This window comes from Acanthopagrus latus, chromosome 20 (genome assembly GCF_904848185.1).
Source record: "Acanthopagrus latus isolate v.2019 chromosome 20, fAcaLat1.1, whole genome shotgun sequence".
In the NCBI taxonomy this organism is placed as follows: Eukaryota; Metazoa; Chordata; class Actinopteri; order Spariformes; family Sparidae; genus Acanthopagrus; species Acanthopagrus latus.
The window spans coordinates 20,989,983-21,006,893 of NC_051058.1; the positions used below are offsets into that span (position 1 = coordinate 20,989,983).

At 42.5% G+C, this 16,911-nt stretch overlaps 1 protein-coding gene across 5 annotated transcripts in view; it reads left to right on the forward strand.

Annotated features, from left to right (window-relative positions):
- wnk4a (WNK lysine deficient protein kinase 4a) overlaps positions 1 to 16,911 on the forward strand; it is a 42,365-nt gene that overhangs the window by 13,377 nt on the left and 12,077 nt on the right. For all 5 annotated transcript variants that reach the window (XM_037082112.1, XM_037082113.1, XM_037082110.1 and 2 more), the window contains 10 exons: positions 5,244 to 5,416; positions 5,811 to 6,031; positions 7,347 to 7,504; positions 10,825 to 10,913; positions 11,086 to 11,305; positions 12,529 to 12,880; positions 13,652 to 13,803; positions 14,335 to 14,408; positions 16,076 to 16,211; positions 16,664 to 16,780. In XM_037082112.1, coding sequence (XP_036938007.1) covers positions 5,244 to 5,416; positions 5,811 to 6,031; positions 7,347 to 7,504; positions 10,825 to 10,913; positions 11,086 to 11,305; positions 12,529 to 12,880; positions 13,652 to 13,803; positions 14,335 to 14,408; positions 16,076 to 16,211; positions 16,664 to 16,780 — 1,692 coding nt within the window. The remainder of the gene's footprint in view (positions 1 to 5,243; positions 5,417 to 5,810; positions 6,032 to 7,346; positions 7,505 to 10,824; positions 10,914 to 11,085; positions 11,306 to 12,528; positions 12,881 to 13,651; positions 13,804 to 14,334; positions 14,409 to 16,075; positions 16,212 to 16,663; positions 16,781 to 16,911) is intronic.

The following is a 16,911-nucleotide window of genomic DNA, read 5'->3' on the forward strand; positions in this document are numbered from 1 at the left end:
CTTCAAAATTGTTTTTATTTTCCAAACACCAAAACTAAAACATTTTAGGAGATGGAACTGAGAGATTGGCTTCAAGATATTAATAGATAGATAGAAATCACGACCCAGTTACTGTCTTCTTACCGGTTCTTGCTGCTGTTTTTTTTTTTTAAGTGTACCTCTTGCCGCTTTGAGCTCCACAACCTGAGTTTCATCTAGTTCTGTTATATTTAAGAGAAGGCAGACGTTTCTACTGCCGATATCTGCAGAACACAGAACCAAACTCACACTGAATTTCTTTCATTTTGAACACTGTACAGACTGTAAAGCCCCCTGAGGCCGAGTGATTTGTGATTTTAGCCTGTATAAATTAAATTGACTTGACTTAAGACATGGATATGAAAATATGCACTGCTGCACCCCCTGCCTCCAACCCTTAACACATCCCTGCAGGCTGTAAGTAATATGACTGGATCCATTTTTTTCACTTGCCCTACTTTTCTCTCTGTATTTAGTCGAGAGTCCTGCAGACACCGCAGCCCGTCCACACTGACTGGATGTCACCCAAATTCTGGTCAGACTTACTGTATCTCTCTGAGTGTCACTTCAGGACACTGCAAACTGTTCATTCCCGATTTAAGCTGCAGTGTACACCACCTGGTTTGGTGCAAATGTTGGCTGACATGTCGCATCCATGTCCCGGTTGTCATAACAGAGGCGCTGACAGGGAATTCTTAATGCCGGTGGCTCCTCTACCATCAACACTGCTTATGTAACTCCACTTTTGTGGCACCGAGCCCAAGTGTTTCCAACCCCAGCTATTGCAGACCCCCGACTCGGCGCACTCACACACCTCCCAGCACCTAAGAATAAAACGTCCAGCTGGACGAGACGACAGCGTGAGGCAAACTTTAGGCAGCAGCTCTGTCCTCACAACCCAGACTGTTTTTATGGATATACCCACTCGTCTTTTCAAAGTGGGGATGGTTTGTTTTTGTGGCTCCCCCCTGCATCGCTTTCTCCAGTGTTACGCAACGCTTTTTTGGCCTCATTTTTCAAAGAGGGAAAGGGAGAAGTGGTGGAAGATCTATGCAGGGAATTATCCCATGGAAAAGTTGGACAGAAGCCTGTTTTCCCACTGTGGGAAATGCCAGAGGGCTCCTGACTTAATATGGATACCATCTATAGTTATCTGATGTGACTAAAGTCAAACTGAAGTCTTGTTGTACGGCAGATTTTTTTATTACTACCATTAGTCACAGATTAAGTGCATGTGTTTACTGGGAGGAGGTGTTAGCTACCCTGAAATCAGCCAGTGCCAATAACAATGCAATCAGATGACAGCATAGCAACACACAACACGGTGAACACAGCTTTGACGTTTCCATCTGCACCTCATTTTCCACTATTTCACACTTTTTAAAAAAAAACATTTTTTACATACAATTTCTGAGTTTGGAGCTCCATTAAAAAATCAGTTCCAGTTCTTTCAACACTTCAGTCTTGTTCAGTGTTGCCACAGCAGGATTTTGGTTTTTCCTCACAGCTCCTCTTGAGTTGCCAAACATCTGCGTGTGTCATTTGAGTATTTTGCAATCTCACCATCCAGCGTGCCAAGCTCTAGTAAATCCTGCGGTTTCTGGAAGTGTCAGAGTCTCCAAGTGGTTCGGCTGCGTGCCACAGTTAGGCGAAAGGCATGTTGCGCTGACTCTGTGCGGCAAACAGGCGAAGATCCACAGGAGACAAAGCTCGCCACACGGGGGTCTGATGTTGTCGCACTTACATACACAAATATCCAGATGCAACCCATAAACCCACTGACTCACTCACCCTGGATCACACACAGAGCTGCTCACACATACTCTTATATTCATGCCTTTATTTGTGTTGTGTTGATACATCTATAGTGGAACTAAAGTCAGGAAACCGATTATCTCAGAATTACTAGATAAAGTAGACTATTAAATTCAGGTTGTATGAGCTAAAATGTTCTAACAAGTTAAAATGATTAGTCTACTTAACTTTAATTTTAGGGTAATCGAAAATAAATCTCTCTGTCAGACAACAGCGGCGTCTCTGTCTGAAAGTCTTGACCCAGTTCCTCCAGATAATCCACACATCTTCTTGTTGTGCCGAACTACACCCACCAACCGTATCGCTCCGCGTAGGAAACGTGCAACAACTCATGGACGTTAGATGTAAACGTTAGTGGCCTACTCGGCTTCATTAGCTTAGTTAGCTAGCCTCTTAATGCTCCTTCATGACTTCTGCGCAGTGATACAGTTGGTGCATGTAGAAACGAAAATATCCCCTGCACGGAAAGGTCTGTGGATATTGCTATATGAAATAAATTTAAGAATGATTGAGGTGTTTTTTGTCGTGGAGTGCATTTTTTCAAACAACCAAAACAGGCTCTGCTTTGTCTGATTAACTGATTAAGAATGATTGTGGATGCAGAGCCTGCATGTCTCTCACAAACAGCATGAGAAATAATAACATAACTATATTATGTATTTATGTGATTTATTGTGTTTCAGATGTCTCTTGTAGATTACGCAGAAAATATGAACTGCGCAACGTGTGTTTGTGTGTGAGGCAGCAAAAAACGTTGTAGCAGGACGTATTTGAGTTGATTCGCCGTACGTAATATTATGCAGGATTGTGATGTTGATGCCGAAACAATATATTGTGCAGTTGTGACTTCTGGAAAGAGGCGTTAGCGTTGAGCTTTTCAAATGTGACTGAGTGACGTCTTGTTCCATTACACTGAAGAGAAGGCAGGCGTCTCTACAGCTGATGTCTCACCAAAACAATCTAGATAGATAAACATCACCAAAGTTAAGAGGAAAATTATGAACTGTCCCTTTTAGATGTCATTAAAATTAAATTAAATGTCTGAAGCAGAAATGAGATTAAAGTTGAACGATTCATTAACATTTGTATAATCTAATAACATTTTAAACATATTACAGTCATTATTTTGTAACAGAACATCTTTTCCTTCATTTCAAGCCACTTTCTGACACAGGTCTTACATGTGAGGAACAAGCTGCAGCCTGTGTTCACGTCACAAACTGATCACTATCATCAAAACCTACTTCGTCAGAAGTAGCCTTTGTGTCTCGCTTTTGAGCCCAGGCGCCTCGTGTTTGAGTTGTCGGTGTAAAAATGACAGCTCGACAGGTGACTGACGCAGGTAAAAAAGGCCCTCAAACAGTCTGCCTCTTGTTTTGATGCGGCGACTCAGCACTAAGCAGCAGAACCTCCTCGCTCGCTGGGAGAGAGCAGAGAGGAAGGAGCGAGAGTGGCGGTCAAGTTGATTGTAAGCATAAACATATGCAGAGCATTTTTCCCAGAAATCCGCCTCAATGCAGGATTCATGCTCCTGAAGTCTCCCAGGAGTTTTCCACTAGCTACCCACCGCAGGCTGAGTTTCACCAACAGTAGCTAAATTGGACCATTCATCCAGGAGGAAGCACAAAAATGTCTTTGTCCGTCCAGCATGATTGCAGTGTTTGGTTCAGTTTTTACGTGGATTGTAGAAAAACCTCCTCCTTGAATTTGTGAAGTCAGAGGTCCCTTTATTGGAAAATACATGTGATTATGTAATCGGAGGGTCACCCAGATGGATGAACCTGTGGTTTCCAGTCCTGCAGCGGACTCATTAGTTAAAGTAACAGTCATTTATTAGGTCGGTCTCGTGGATTTCTATGTTTTGTTTATTACTACTGACTTATGTAACCAGACCAGAGCTCTGCAACTGAACTGTCAGTGCAATGGCATTTTTATGGTTGACAAAACAATTGTCAAGCGTCAAGGTCTATTTAGTTTAGTCGAGGAGCGGTTGATTATGTCACGAAACCTTCATCAGCAGATACAGTTTGTCTAGTTGTGAATTTTAGATTTTATCATTTCTTTAAGGACTTCTCGTCTATTCTGGCTTTTAAGTTTAACTTCAGTGTTCATTCCTGACCGTAATAGATTCATTTGACCAAAATGTGGTGAATTGTTTCAGTCATTTTTGAATACAAATGTCAAACGTTTGCTGGTTCCAGGAGGATTTGCTGCTTTTCTTTAACATTCATGACAGAGAAGTGAGTCTTTGAGTTTTGGACTTTTAGCACTTTGGGATCTAAGCTTAACAATAATACCTTAATAGCAAAAGTGGATCGATAATGAAAATAACTGTTATTTGCGGTTCTACTCACCTCAGGGTTCATTTATCAGCTGCTCTGGAGCGTGTTCATGTATGATCTCTTATCTCTGTTTTGATCAGTTTTCAGAGGAACATCTTTTTCTTTGTAAACATCATATCTTGTTTCTTTAGAACCTCGGATCAGCTCTGTTTTCCTGCTTTTGAGAAACCTGAATACTCTACCTAGAGTGTTCAGAAAGGGATTTGTGGCTTTTAAACACCATCAATATGTTTCTGATCATTCTTTACCTTGTGTCCATTTGCAAAGTTACAGTGAGTAGTATGTTTCTTCTGTGTCGACTGAAAATTCAGGATGATAGAAGAACAGGAAAACCTTGCTCCAATTCAGACATTAGCGTAACGTATCATACATACTATGTCTGTCTGAATGAATGAAGCAAAACAAAATGGCCAATTCAATCTGATAATCAGGCTCTGTGATCATATGACATAGTAGTTAAGATGTTTGGGGATCAAAGACACATCTGCAGATGCCGTGATGATGCACGCAGGGAGCTGAATAACCTGGTTTCTCATGGTTCATGCAAATCCTCTAAGATGTGAGTTCTGCCATCAATACGATGTCCTAATCTGTCGTCTTAAGAAATTGTATGATCTGTCTGACCGGCTGAAATGACACATCAAAGAGAACGGGAAAGTTTTACGTCAGTCTTAAAGATCAAGGGCCAGATACATATCACCATGTGTAGGTTCATGTACGCCTGGTTCGCTTTTTATAACTTTAGTCATTGTGGAAACAGGCGCACATGCATGAGCTATCTGTCCACGTTTTTATGCATCTTTAATCTTATTTTTACTTTATTTCATCAAGAAGGCTTCATTTTACATCATGCTGCATGTCATTTCTCTGTTGTAAAGCACTTTGTGCTGCATTTCTTGTCTGAAAGGTGCTGTACAAGAATTGTTCGCCCCTTTAATTCACTCCTTTGTCGTGCCCAGACTGTGTAATTACAACTTCAGTGGATATCTCTGCAACACAATACCTATGAGTCTTTAACACACGTGTACATAAACAAACTCATGATAGTCAAAATGATTTTCTGTGCAGACCCGTAAGCTGACCAAGGCAGAGCGGCAGCGTTTCAGTGAGGAGGTGGAGATGCTGAAGTGCCTGCAGCACCCGAACATCGTCCGTTTCCACGACTCCTGGAAGTCGACGGTGAAGGGCCACAAATGCATCATCCTGGTGACTGAACTCATGACGTCAGGCACGCTCAAAACGTGAGTCCTCTCCATCCAGTTCCCCCTCAAAATAGAGGCATTTACAGTTTTTTAAAAGATAGACATCGAAGTTAAAAGCTGTTCATTTTTCATGGTACGTTTCTTAAATAGCAGATGTTCTTCTTCCAAATAAAACTTGTCGTGTCTTTCATAGAAAAAAGGAGATTTGTGACATGTTTGACAACTTATTTTCCTTTTAAGCAACGATAAAAGGTCAGAATAAAGACCAGGGAGTAGGTCCAATTCTGGGAGAAATTCAGGAAACTATCTCACTTTAAAACTTCCGCTCGGCTGCCAAAATAAGAGATTAATCACTTTGTGGCACTTTCTCTTCTTCCAATATTTTGATATGTTTAGAGTTGGATGTTTAGTCTTGGCCATTCTTTTGTTTTAGGTACTTGAAGAGGTTCAAGGAGATGAAGCTGAAGCTGCTGCAGCGCTGGAGTCGTCAGATCCTCAAAGGGCTTCACTTCCTGCACACGCGCACTCCTCCCATCATCCACCGGGACCTCAAGTGTGACAACATCTTCATCACCGGCCCCACCGGCTCCGTCAAGATAGGAGATCTGGGACTGGCCACTCTCAAAAGTGCCTCTTTTGCTAAAAGTGTCATTGGTGAGTGTAAATTTGGTCCAGCTCAGATTATTTACACAAGCATCTTCAAGTATCAGGAAGGAAAACACAGTTTAGCTTAAATCTAACAGTTTGCTGCTATCTGAGAACTCAAAATGAAGCCTTCTTTTAAATGACTTTGCTTCTGTTTTCTCCTGCTGCTTTCTTCTGCGCACAAGCAACCACGAACGCCTCTGTTTAAATTCCTGCCTGCATTTTAAAATGCCGTATCATTAGTCAAATGGCTTTTAATTTCAGTGGAATCTCTCCCTTCCCGTCAAGTACGTGCAGGGAGTGTCAGCCATCAGACGCAGTATAAAGACTTGTTGGTACTTGATTCTTGTTGGAAGTGAAGTATTGTATGTTTCACCAGGTCCAAATCATAAAGAGGAGTTGTGTTGTGATGATCGATATGAAAATGAGTTTATCTAGTGGGGGTTATTTTTTCTTGCAATATGTTGTTCAGCATTATAAACACAGTTAACAACAAGCAAAGACTGAGCTGGTTATTTACTCTCGAAACAATTATGATAATTATTGCACTATTCTAATTATTATATTATTTTTATTGTTAACATTAAACATGAACTTTCCTTAGTATAGTAAAAAGTTTCTACACTTGCTGGAGGTGATTTACGAAGACAAAGATGTTCCTCCTGTTGTCATCTTCTCAGATATTCCCATGAATTTACAATTCCGAGATTAATTTTCAAATAATACACTTGAAGACAACCAACACGACTGGTTTGGTTTTTCCTCACTGAGGTTTATTGGTGTTTGGCAAACAACTGCAGTTGTTTCCCCGTTTCATGACTTCTAACGCCAATTTCTGATGAAACTGCTCTTTGTGTTCTCCTGGTTTATTTGTCCAAACAAGTTGATGCAAGTGAACCCTGCTCGCATTTTTGTGAGATTTTAAAAGTTTTCCTCAAATTTGTTCGACAATTAGATGGAAACACAGTTGCTGTTTTGGTTTTACAGCCCACAGTTTAACTGTTTTGGTATTGTTTTCTGCAGCAGCGGGGGAAAAGCTCTGAAGAACACACCGTTTATGAGACCAGATGAACGTATACAAACGTGTTTTTAATGTCAGATAAAAAAGATGATAATCAAGAATGTCAGTGTTGTGTCTACAGCTTGTTGTGCTCCCTAAGTGAGATTTGATTAGTTGCATCTGTCAGTACATCAATGATATGCTAACACTGATGCTGACAGACTAACGTCATATAGGTTTACTTAAATCAAGTTGAAACTGTACTTTAGGTGATTGTACTAGAATGAATGTTGACCCTTACATCTGCCCTCTGAACCCTGACAGGAACACCAGAGTTCATGGCCCCGGAGATGTACGAGGAGAAGTACGACGAAGCGGTCGACGTCTACGCCTTTGGAATGTGCATCCTGGAGATGGCCACCTCTGAGTACCCGTACTCCGAGTGCCAAAACGCCGCCCAGATCTACCGCAAAGTCACCAGTGTGAGTAAATGAAGGAGGAGGTCCCGTACTTAGGATAATTGTCCACATGTGTTCGCTTTCTTCCAGTGTGTAAACTGGAATTAGACCGAGAGGAACCAGGATTTCTTGTGTATACGCCTGGATATCCTGGATGCTTGGAAAGAAGAGGGGCCCACGTGGAACGAAAGCTGCATTTTGTCTATTAAAGGCTTAGTTTTGTCCATTACAAGCTCAGAGAGTAGAGACGTACCACAACCTGTCTGCTCCTTTGTTTTCAGCCTTCAATCATGATGCAGATGTAAGACTCACTGATTGCCAGTGTACTTAATGGTTCAAAGATCCTGTCTAACTGGTTCTGGACATTGTGTTCACTGGAGTATTCCCTTGAAGTAATGAAGTAATGTTTGAATAGGAAAACCTGTCGACACTGATGTTTGCATGTTTTTCTGTTCAAACTGCAGCATAAGCTTTGCAGAAAACCTTTATTTTAAGAAAGCACATCACCTGAATAGGTTTTGGGATTTCACATTTCAGCAAACTACAGATAAGTTTCATAAAAATGTTATGTTGTGCCATTTTTTTGGGTTTGTTTTGGACACTAAAACAACTTGGTAATGGTAAAACAGCAAGTTTGTAGATAGGTTCATATGACAAGTACAAATTTAAATTTATCTGTGGCTTGCAGTAACATCACATTGTATTCTGGTGAACAGTCTTGTTTTTGCATCATAAGATATCTGTCTAATGATGAAGTCATCTTGGATCCCAGCTCAGTGCCAAGTTACGGGACATAAACTGATGTTGGATCAGGATGATATCATAAGTCTAGTGAGTTTTAAGACCGTAGCACTGCAGCAGTGGCTTTAGGCTGCCGTGTTTCAAGTTGGCAACCACAGCGAATGACGCCACGGTGGGTGAGAACAGGCGATGGTAGAATTATATGTTTTGGAAATTGTGCCTCACTCTTTACTCCACAAAGAGGGCTGTTTCTTTTGCGCGTGTCACATATGCAAAGCAAACAGTGTCTGACGGTGGCTGGAAAGTGAGAAAGCAACAATGCCAACAAGTCAGAGTGGGTCTGGCTCCTCCACAAACAAGACAACAGAATAATGTTCCATGTGCAGTCGGAGAAGCTTACGTGTGCAGCGAGATTTAATTAAAATCACATTAGCTGTGCCTTTCATGATTTGTTTGTGTTTTACGTTTATGTGCAGCACAGACGACATCTGTGGATTTAATGCCGCTGCTGTAAAAAATTTTCACAGCATTAAAAACTAACCTTTAAACTTAACATAACTTTTTACGTATATGACTGACTTGTATTTTAATGACTATGGCTATGTAAGGGGCTGAGAGCACGAAATATAACCTGACATACGACCAACTTAACGTACACAAGTGTTTTAAGGGTCTTGGAAATGTTTCACCATGCAGGTGGTCACAGCTTTTTCCATCAAATAAATGGATTCATACGTAAATAAATGCCGACTTACTGTGAGAAACTTCCTTCAAGCATACATGGCCAAAAGTATGTGGACACCAATCATTACAGCTACATCAGCCTCCACTCCTCCTCACAACATTGTGTAACCTGTCTGCAGAGATGTGCTCTTGCATAAGCTAGAGCTGCAGCTAATTTATTTTTCCACATTAATTGATTAAGTGTGTGGTTTTGAATTATCAGAATATGGTGACATCACAGCGCATCACATGCCTCAAATATGCACAGGGAAATCCCTTGTTGTGTTCAATCAGCGATCCAAAGCAAACTTCAGTTTATCATCATATAAATGCAAGAAAACAAGTAAATCTTATCAATTAAAGCATTTTTGGCATTTTGTCTGGAAAGTTAATTTCACCGTGGCCAGAAACATTAAAACAGGGAGTAACCTTCCGCAGTCTGTTGCCATCAAGTCTGAAACACACTGATGTCTAAAATATCATTGTGTGCTGTCGCCAGTGGTGTGTGAAGTATCTGTATCGTTTACTTAAAGGAACAGTTCACCCAGAAATTTATTTCAGGCATTATCTACTCATCTCAATGGGAATGGAGCTCTGGTCTGTGTCTTGTCTTTAAAGTGTCTTAAAAGTAACCAGTAACTTAAGCTGTCAGATAAAAATAGTGGAAGTAGAAAGTATAATGTTGGCCGTAGAATTAAGATTTCCCTCATTTCAAACAAACTTTGTAAACGGCCCCGGACAAAGAGTAGACAAAAACATATATGTATGCATGTCCATATACTTTTGGCCATATAGTGTTTGGCCACATTTTGTTTGGAAGACGTCTCCATTCTTATGTCTGTGTAAAATGATTACTCTGTCATGACTGATTAAAATATGACGCACCAGAATATTTCTCCAGATCAAATCTGGACAGCAGTCACCACAGGAAAGGAGCAGGCTCCCAAATTAGATTTGAATTGAGGGGAGACTGATTTATTCCGGAGGTGCCTGTATGGACTCTGAAGCAAAGTGTCCCAACAAAGAAGCCTCTGTGCTCTGCTTCAGATTCTCTATATCACATTTCACATTATAAGGTAACAGCATTTCAGCGATGGCACTGAAGCTTTTGCTGAAATTATTATGCAGCACTTTTATATTCATTCAAGACAGTAAAGTTACTGTAAGTCGAAGCAAAAGTCAAGGAAGGGGGAAAACACTTTTTCCGTCTTTCAGTTTCGTCCTTCATCTCACTCAAACAGGAAGCAGAAATATCTTGAGAAAATAAATGAGGGTCATAAAGAAAGAGGCAGCTGCTACTGTGTGACATGTCAGTCTCTGGATGCGATAAAGAAGTCAATCACTCGGTCCTTTTCTGGTAAATCTAATTATGTGTGTGTTTGGAGCTAACATCAGCTGGTTGCTCGCGTATCTACAGGCCAAACGCCTCCTTGACCTCGACTCCTTGGGTTCGTATCAGTGTTTTTACCGTGCCGGGAGCTCTGCAGTTATCTGTGTACATACTTGTGATAGCTCTCAGAAAAACTCCCTAACTTGTAAGTGCGTTAGTTAGTCGTGCATGAATATTTTCTGTTTGGAGAACCTCCAGCCATCAGGAGTTTAACAAATCCCTTGAATTATTAGATTGTCTTGGGTTTTTTCCATTTTCATGAGCTCTTGGCATTGTTCTCTTCTGGTGTTGACATGATCGCAGAGTCGAATGTCATGCAGGCTGCACGCAGTGCAGGTGGGAGTGTTTGCTCTTGCTTTGATTAGATCCTCCGGTCGCAGAACTGTGCAACAAATAAAGGGATAATTGTTGCTGATCATTTATTCTATTTAAAGCACCAGCTTTCCCAGCCCTACAGATTAAATGAGACTCTTCTGATTGTTTTTCACAGGGAATTAAACCTGACAGTTTCTACAAGGTCAAAGTCCCAGAGCTCAAGGAGATCATTGAGGGCTGCATTCGTATGGACAACGATGAAAGGTACAAGTGAAAACATACACTGGGATCGTCAGCTTTGTTCATTAAACTAACAGGATCTGTCAGAATGTTCCTCATTATCTCAGATTATCTGCATATGAATAAATGATATGAAGCCTAGTGAAACAGATCTTAATCTAAAAACAGTCTGACTGATTTTCTTCCCTCACTGCAGGTACACCATTCAGGACCTCCTGGATCACCCTTTCTTCCAGGAGAACAACGGTGTGCACGTGGAGCTGGCTGAGGAGGACGACACGGTGAAGCAGGGCCTGAAGCTCTGGCTGCGCATGGACGACACCAAGAAACTGCACGGGAAGTACAAGGACAACAACGCCATCGAGTTCCTCTTTGAGCTGTACAAAGACGTGCCTGAGGAGGTGGCTCAGGAGATGGTAAGCTGACACACGAGGACAGCATGCCGTGAGGTCGACCTTTATTGGTTTACTGGCCCAGTTTGTGGCAGCCATTAGTGAGGAAATTAAGTAATTGATCCCAGATGAACAGATAAAGGCGTCTTCAGATATCCCTTGCATGTTCTATGAGTCTTAATGTGAAATGTGATTTGTTTTTTATAGGTTTTCTGATTGAGGCTGACATGATGTTAACACAAAAAACCACCAAAAATTCTCCTCATAAAAAAGGGATGCCTTGAAGAAAATGTGGACAGACGTTTAAATAAGCTTCAGAAGACCACATCACTGAGTCTGACATTACGCCTGAAATGGAGGATTCTCTTTGAGTTATCTGTCTTGATCCCCACTTGACCCCACACAGTGAAAGCAGGCTCACTAATGCACCCTGGCATCATTATGCTTCTTTTACGGCGCTGATATGACAGCAGACACTCTGAAAGGAGCTTCAGCCCATAAAGAGAACGCCTTGCAGAGTGTGTCAAGGGCACAGCTCAACATTTAATCATCAGTCGTTCGAAATGTGAGAGCGTGTCTCAGGAAGCAGCCGAGGTCACGTCTTTAATAATATAATGGCCCTCTTGCTTGTTACGAAACAGGCTGTTACGTCCTCCAGAGCCCCCTCCGTAGAGGTCACTTTTAATGAAAATGCACGCCACAATTCCTTACTTGTTTACCTCTTTGTGGTAGTTTTCATCAAGATCAAATTTGGTATCAGCAGGGGACATCTAGTCCAGCCGATCTGCTGTAATCTGACTATGTGTTGAGAGGCAGCTACGGACTGAGTGTCCCACTCGGCAGGACTGGGTGTCACAAGAGGCTGCGCAAGACTCCAGACTGACGAAGAATGAACACAGTGTTCACTGGTTTTAAAGAACATGTTGTTGACGCAAAAATGCTTTTGTCAGATCAAAGACAAGACTGTCACTAAGTCACTTTGTCACTTAGAGGAACCTGTGTAAATTGTTTACATTTTGCTGCAGGACACTGGAGGCAGTGCAAGACTCCAGACTGACAGAGAATGCACACAATGTACGTTTTATATACCGAACGCTGTTTGCACAAAAACAAAAGACTGTGCTCAGGTCACAAAGTACAACAGACATGGATGGATTGTTTACGGACTGCAGCAGCACACCATGCACCATGACTTATCCACATGTATTCATGTTGTGCCCTGACCATCCCTGTATGTTGTTATGCAGGTGGTGCTCGGGTTCGTGTGCGAGGCAGACTTCAAGCTTGTGGCCAAGGCCATACGGGACAGGGTGACGACCATCAAGCGGCAGAGAGAGAAGCTGAGGCGGCAGGCCGAGGAGCGGAAGAAGAAGCTGGAGCAGGAAGCCCTAGAAGAAGAATCAGAGCTTCCACCCAGAGTCAGCAGCGTCGTGGCTGCAGAGTCTCCCACCCCGGCCCTGACACCTCCGGCCCCCATCCTGTCCCCCGTCACCAGCTCGGTGGACTCTGGCGTCAGCTCCAACTATCCTGCAGAGCCTGAGGAGCCCGAGGCAGACCAGCACTTCCACATGCGCCACAACAGCCTGTCGTCTGCTAACTGTGAGCCGCCTAATATACACATACACATACAGTGAAAGGTTTGTTGGGATTTCCATGTTTTCAAGTACGTGCGTAACTTTGTGGGCCTGATGCCTGAAGATAAAAAACACCAAGATCAGAAAATAACTTCATTATTATTTCTACGTGCGATTTGTCCAGTATGATACTTATGATATCCCTTAACGTTTAAGTTGATTATGTTTAACAAGAAAAATGTCATCTGAAAAGTTACCAGTAGCTGTCAGATAAATCACAGTAGCATAAAACTGTAATTCGATACAGTACTTGAGTGAACGCACTTGATAGATTCCACCACTGATTGAAACCCACTGCATACTTTAACTTCATTCATAAAAAAGTTCAGCTTCTGACGATAAGATTTATTATGTGTTCAGGTCATCATAAACTCTGGAGAGACAGACGTTTTTTAACGGTTCAGTTGAATATAAAGCTGTTCAGATCTCTGAGCACATGGGAAGCGTACAGTGAAATGCGAAGCTGTGGATTACTGAATTATTCAAGCCCTGGAAGTCTCATGGTGCTGCCGCGTGTGCTGTAGTTACTGAAAATGTCTCAGTTTCTACATAAAACCACAGCCCATATATTCCTTTCGGTGGTCCTTGTGAATCACTTGATTCTTGTCTGCGTGTATTGTGTTTGTGTGTGTGTGTGTCTCAGTCTGGGGTCATTAGATGTGTGTGTACAGTTTGTGTCAGTTCGTCAGGCCACAGTCGGTCACATGCTAATGGCTGATGTCCTTTGTTTAAACAGCTGACTGTGAGACAGACGGCTATCTGAGCTCCTCTGGGCTTCAGGATCCGCTGGAGGCTGGCAGCTTCAACGCGCCCGCGACACCTCCAACACCACGCACCGGCACGCCGACTGCAAACGGTTTCCCCGTCCCAGCCCTCCGCTTCCCGTCGGTGAGTGGCCTCGACGAAGAACTTGTTGTCAAAGTGGAGAGCGCAGGCAGGGGCTTCGAGGCGAGAAGGACCACGTTCAAAACATTAAGAGACCAACTTCATCAACGTTACTCAGTCTGAAACAGTGCTGACGGAGAGTTATGTACAAACAGAACATGGTTGGAAAGTAACAGTCAGTGCAGGACAAAATTATAACAACATTTCTTGAGAAAAGTGGAACAAAAAGGATCACAATGTCAGCAGGTTTCCTCCTCTGAAGACAGCTAATAGTTATCTTAGTAATTTAGAAATTAGTGGATCAACAGAGCAGAACTGCTGTCACTGAATATAAAACAAGGATCATACACATGCCTGTTTTTATCAACGCTTATTACCAAATTTGGGGATTTCAGAGTTGTAAACGTAGGGATTCATTTTCAGTGTGGGGAACAAGCTTCTTCTTGTCTCTTGTTCTAAACCTCAAATGACAAATACATCAATGGACGTCTTTATCCTCCTTCACTTAACAACATCCTTCTTTTCTATTCATAGAGCATTGCTGTATCCAACAACACAGAACACGGCAACTCAGGACCCCCGAGTGGATTCAACTCCCCTGTGGACAGGTAACTCTTTCCAGCCTCCTTTCTCTCCACACTCTGCTCTTTCTTTAAAGATGTGAGGCACAGCAGAGGTCAATAGTCCTTTCTTTATTTAGGTTAGAGACCTGGAAATCAATGTGACTTTAGTACAAGTGTCTTTCCCCTGTAACACCCCCCGTCCTCCTCCTCCTCCTCCTCCTCCTCCTCCTCCTCCTCCTCCTCCTCTTCCTCCTCCTCCTCCTCCTACATGTGTGGGGCTGTGACAACAAGCTGGAGGCGATCGACAGGCTCCTCTGTGTTTTTATTGCAGCGAGGCAGAGTGGAGCCTCGCTGGTTTCTGTGTGACAGGCTCTCAGATGTTGTGGAGGCCCCTTTTTCTATGTTGGTGGGATGTTGAGCCGACAATGGACGATAGATTATGTGTTAAGAGGTTTATATCTGGACTCCATCTTCAGACTTTAATGTCTCTAATAATGACGCTGTGATGAAGTCTACAAATAATGATTGTTAATCTCTTTTAGGGCTTCTCCTACGCACTCTGTATTTAGTTCAAAATATGTTGTCTGTCATTGTAGTTGAATTTAGAGAACGAACACAGCGACAGACAACAAGCCTAACAGCCCTGACAGTAGTGGGGTCTCTTCTTTGTATCAATAGCAGTGATGTGAATCAGCTGCTGTTTGGCTCCGTGTATCCTCCATAGTTGTCTTTTCGAAAAACAAAAACAGCCGTCAAAGAATCGGCCTTGACAGATGCAGCAGTTGGATCTGTAATGGGACGGCTTCGTCGCACCGCTGTGACGCAACTTCGAAGAATGCAGCCATTGAATTGAGACACATCTTATATGTCGTAAATTACTTCCTGAAATGGAACGATGATGAACATTGCACACAAGCAAACTACTGTATTTACCTCAATCAGTGTCTCAAACTGTTCTATAAGAAGATGTGGTGAACCCTGTGCATGACTGACACTTCATCTGACTTGTCAGTAGTAAATTTAATAAACATCAAGGATAGCTGAGTATCATGTTCCATAACAGATTAAAATGTCCTCTCAGATGCTTTGTTCTACCTCTGAGAAAAGATTATCATTTACTTTTCAACCAAACGTTGGAGTAATTTAACTTCTCAGCACACGTCTTGATTCCAGTCGAGTTTAATTTCCATGCACTTATTGTTTAATGGTAAAAAGAGGCTTTACTTTGAACTAATGTTACCCATGAGGTGCAGGTTTTTAAATAGAGACAAGTGGACGCTGCCAACCAGCAAGCCTGTAAATGTTTGCAGCCTGTAGATGGAGGGGAGTCTGTGACCACAGCGATCCAAAAAGACCCAAGAGACGCAATTAGCCGACCAAAGCTTTTTATAAAATGAGCTGAATGTTCTCCAGTTCCCTGAAACCTAAAACTTCATTGTGCAAACACAACAGGGCACGAAAACGTGTTGCTTACTCTTCTCTTTAAACTATATTGTTTATACACCCAAGAGACGTGCCGCTGCAACACATCAAGACTTTGTTTGACACTCCAAAGTGCTCTTTTTATGATGTGTGATGAAGACGATCAGCGGTGATGGAATTCCTCCTGCTGTCGATAATGAATTTGTTTTTTAAATTACTGCATGAGGAGTGGTTTTGGTGGCTTTTCGGGGTGCATTTCTCAACCAGAAGCATGTGATGTTTCCTTGCAGCTACGCCTCCGATGTGACATCAGGCTTGAGCGACGGCTACGAGGGCCTATCAGAGAAGAGCGAGAAAACGGCTGCGAGGAGAACCGCCGGGAAGCTGTTCAGGAGGAGGGCGCGCTCGAGGCTGCGCATCACAGGGGTACAATAAATCAGAAGTTCAGCTTCATTAAAACACATTCAAACATGCCATAAACAAATAAATCAAGCAGCCGGATTGAGTGAATGATTGAAGATGAGGGCTTTTATGATGATGAGCGAGCGGTGGAGCTCCACCCTGATTGTGTAACATTATCAGTAGTAATGTTTTTCTTCCCCTGGTCACCGCAGTTTATTTCTCCTCTGATCAGGACACTCTGCGGTCTTTTAATGACAATGTTTGGACCGCAGGCAGAGACAAACAGCTCATGAATAACCACATACAATACAGTGGAGCAGAGCGTGCACAGCACAACACACACTGTATTTTATAGTAGACTCACATGTTTGCTCACACACAAAAACATATTGTTCCTCCTGTGTTTAACTTTGCTCGGTGGTTTAGAGAGTAAACAGACACCCGTCGTTAACCATTGATTCCGTCCTCCTCTGCAGCTCTCTGATAAAGTGGACCGGGTGGTGGAGTGTCAGCTGCAGACGCACAATGACAAGATGGTGACCTTCAAGTTTGACCTGGATGGAGATAACCCTGAAGACATCGCTGCTGTCATGGTGAGTAATGAGTCACCGGCCCAGTTATCATCACCAGGTTTCTGCAAAATGTGAACAATGAACACTTCGATCTGGTTAAAGACAAGAGATTGTTTTGTGTTCGTCCATGTTATTTACTTAGGCTGTGAAAG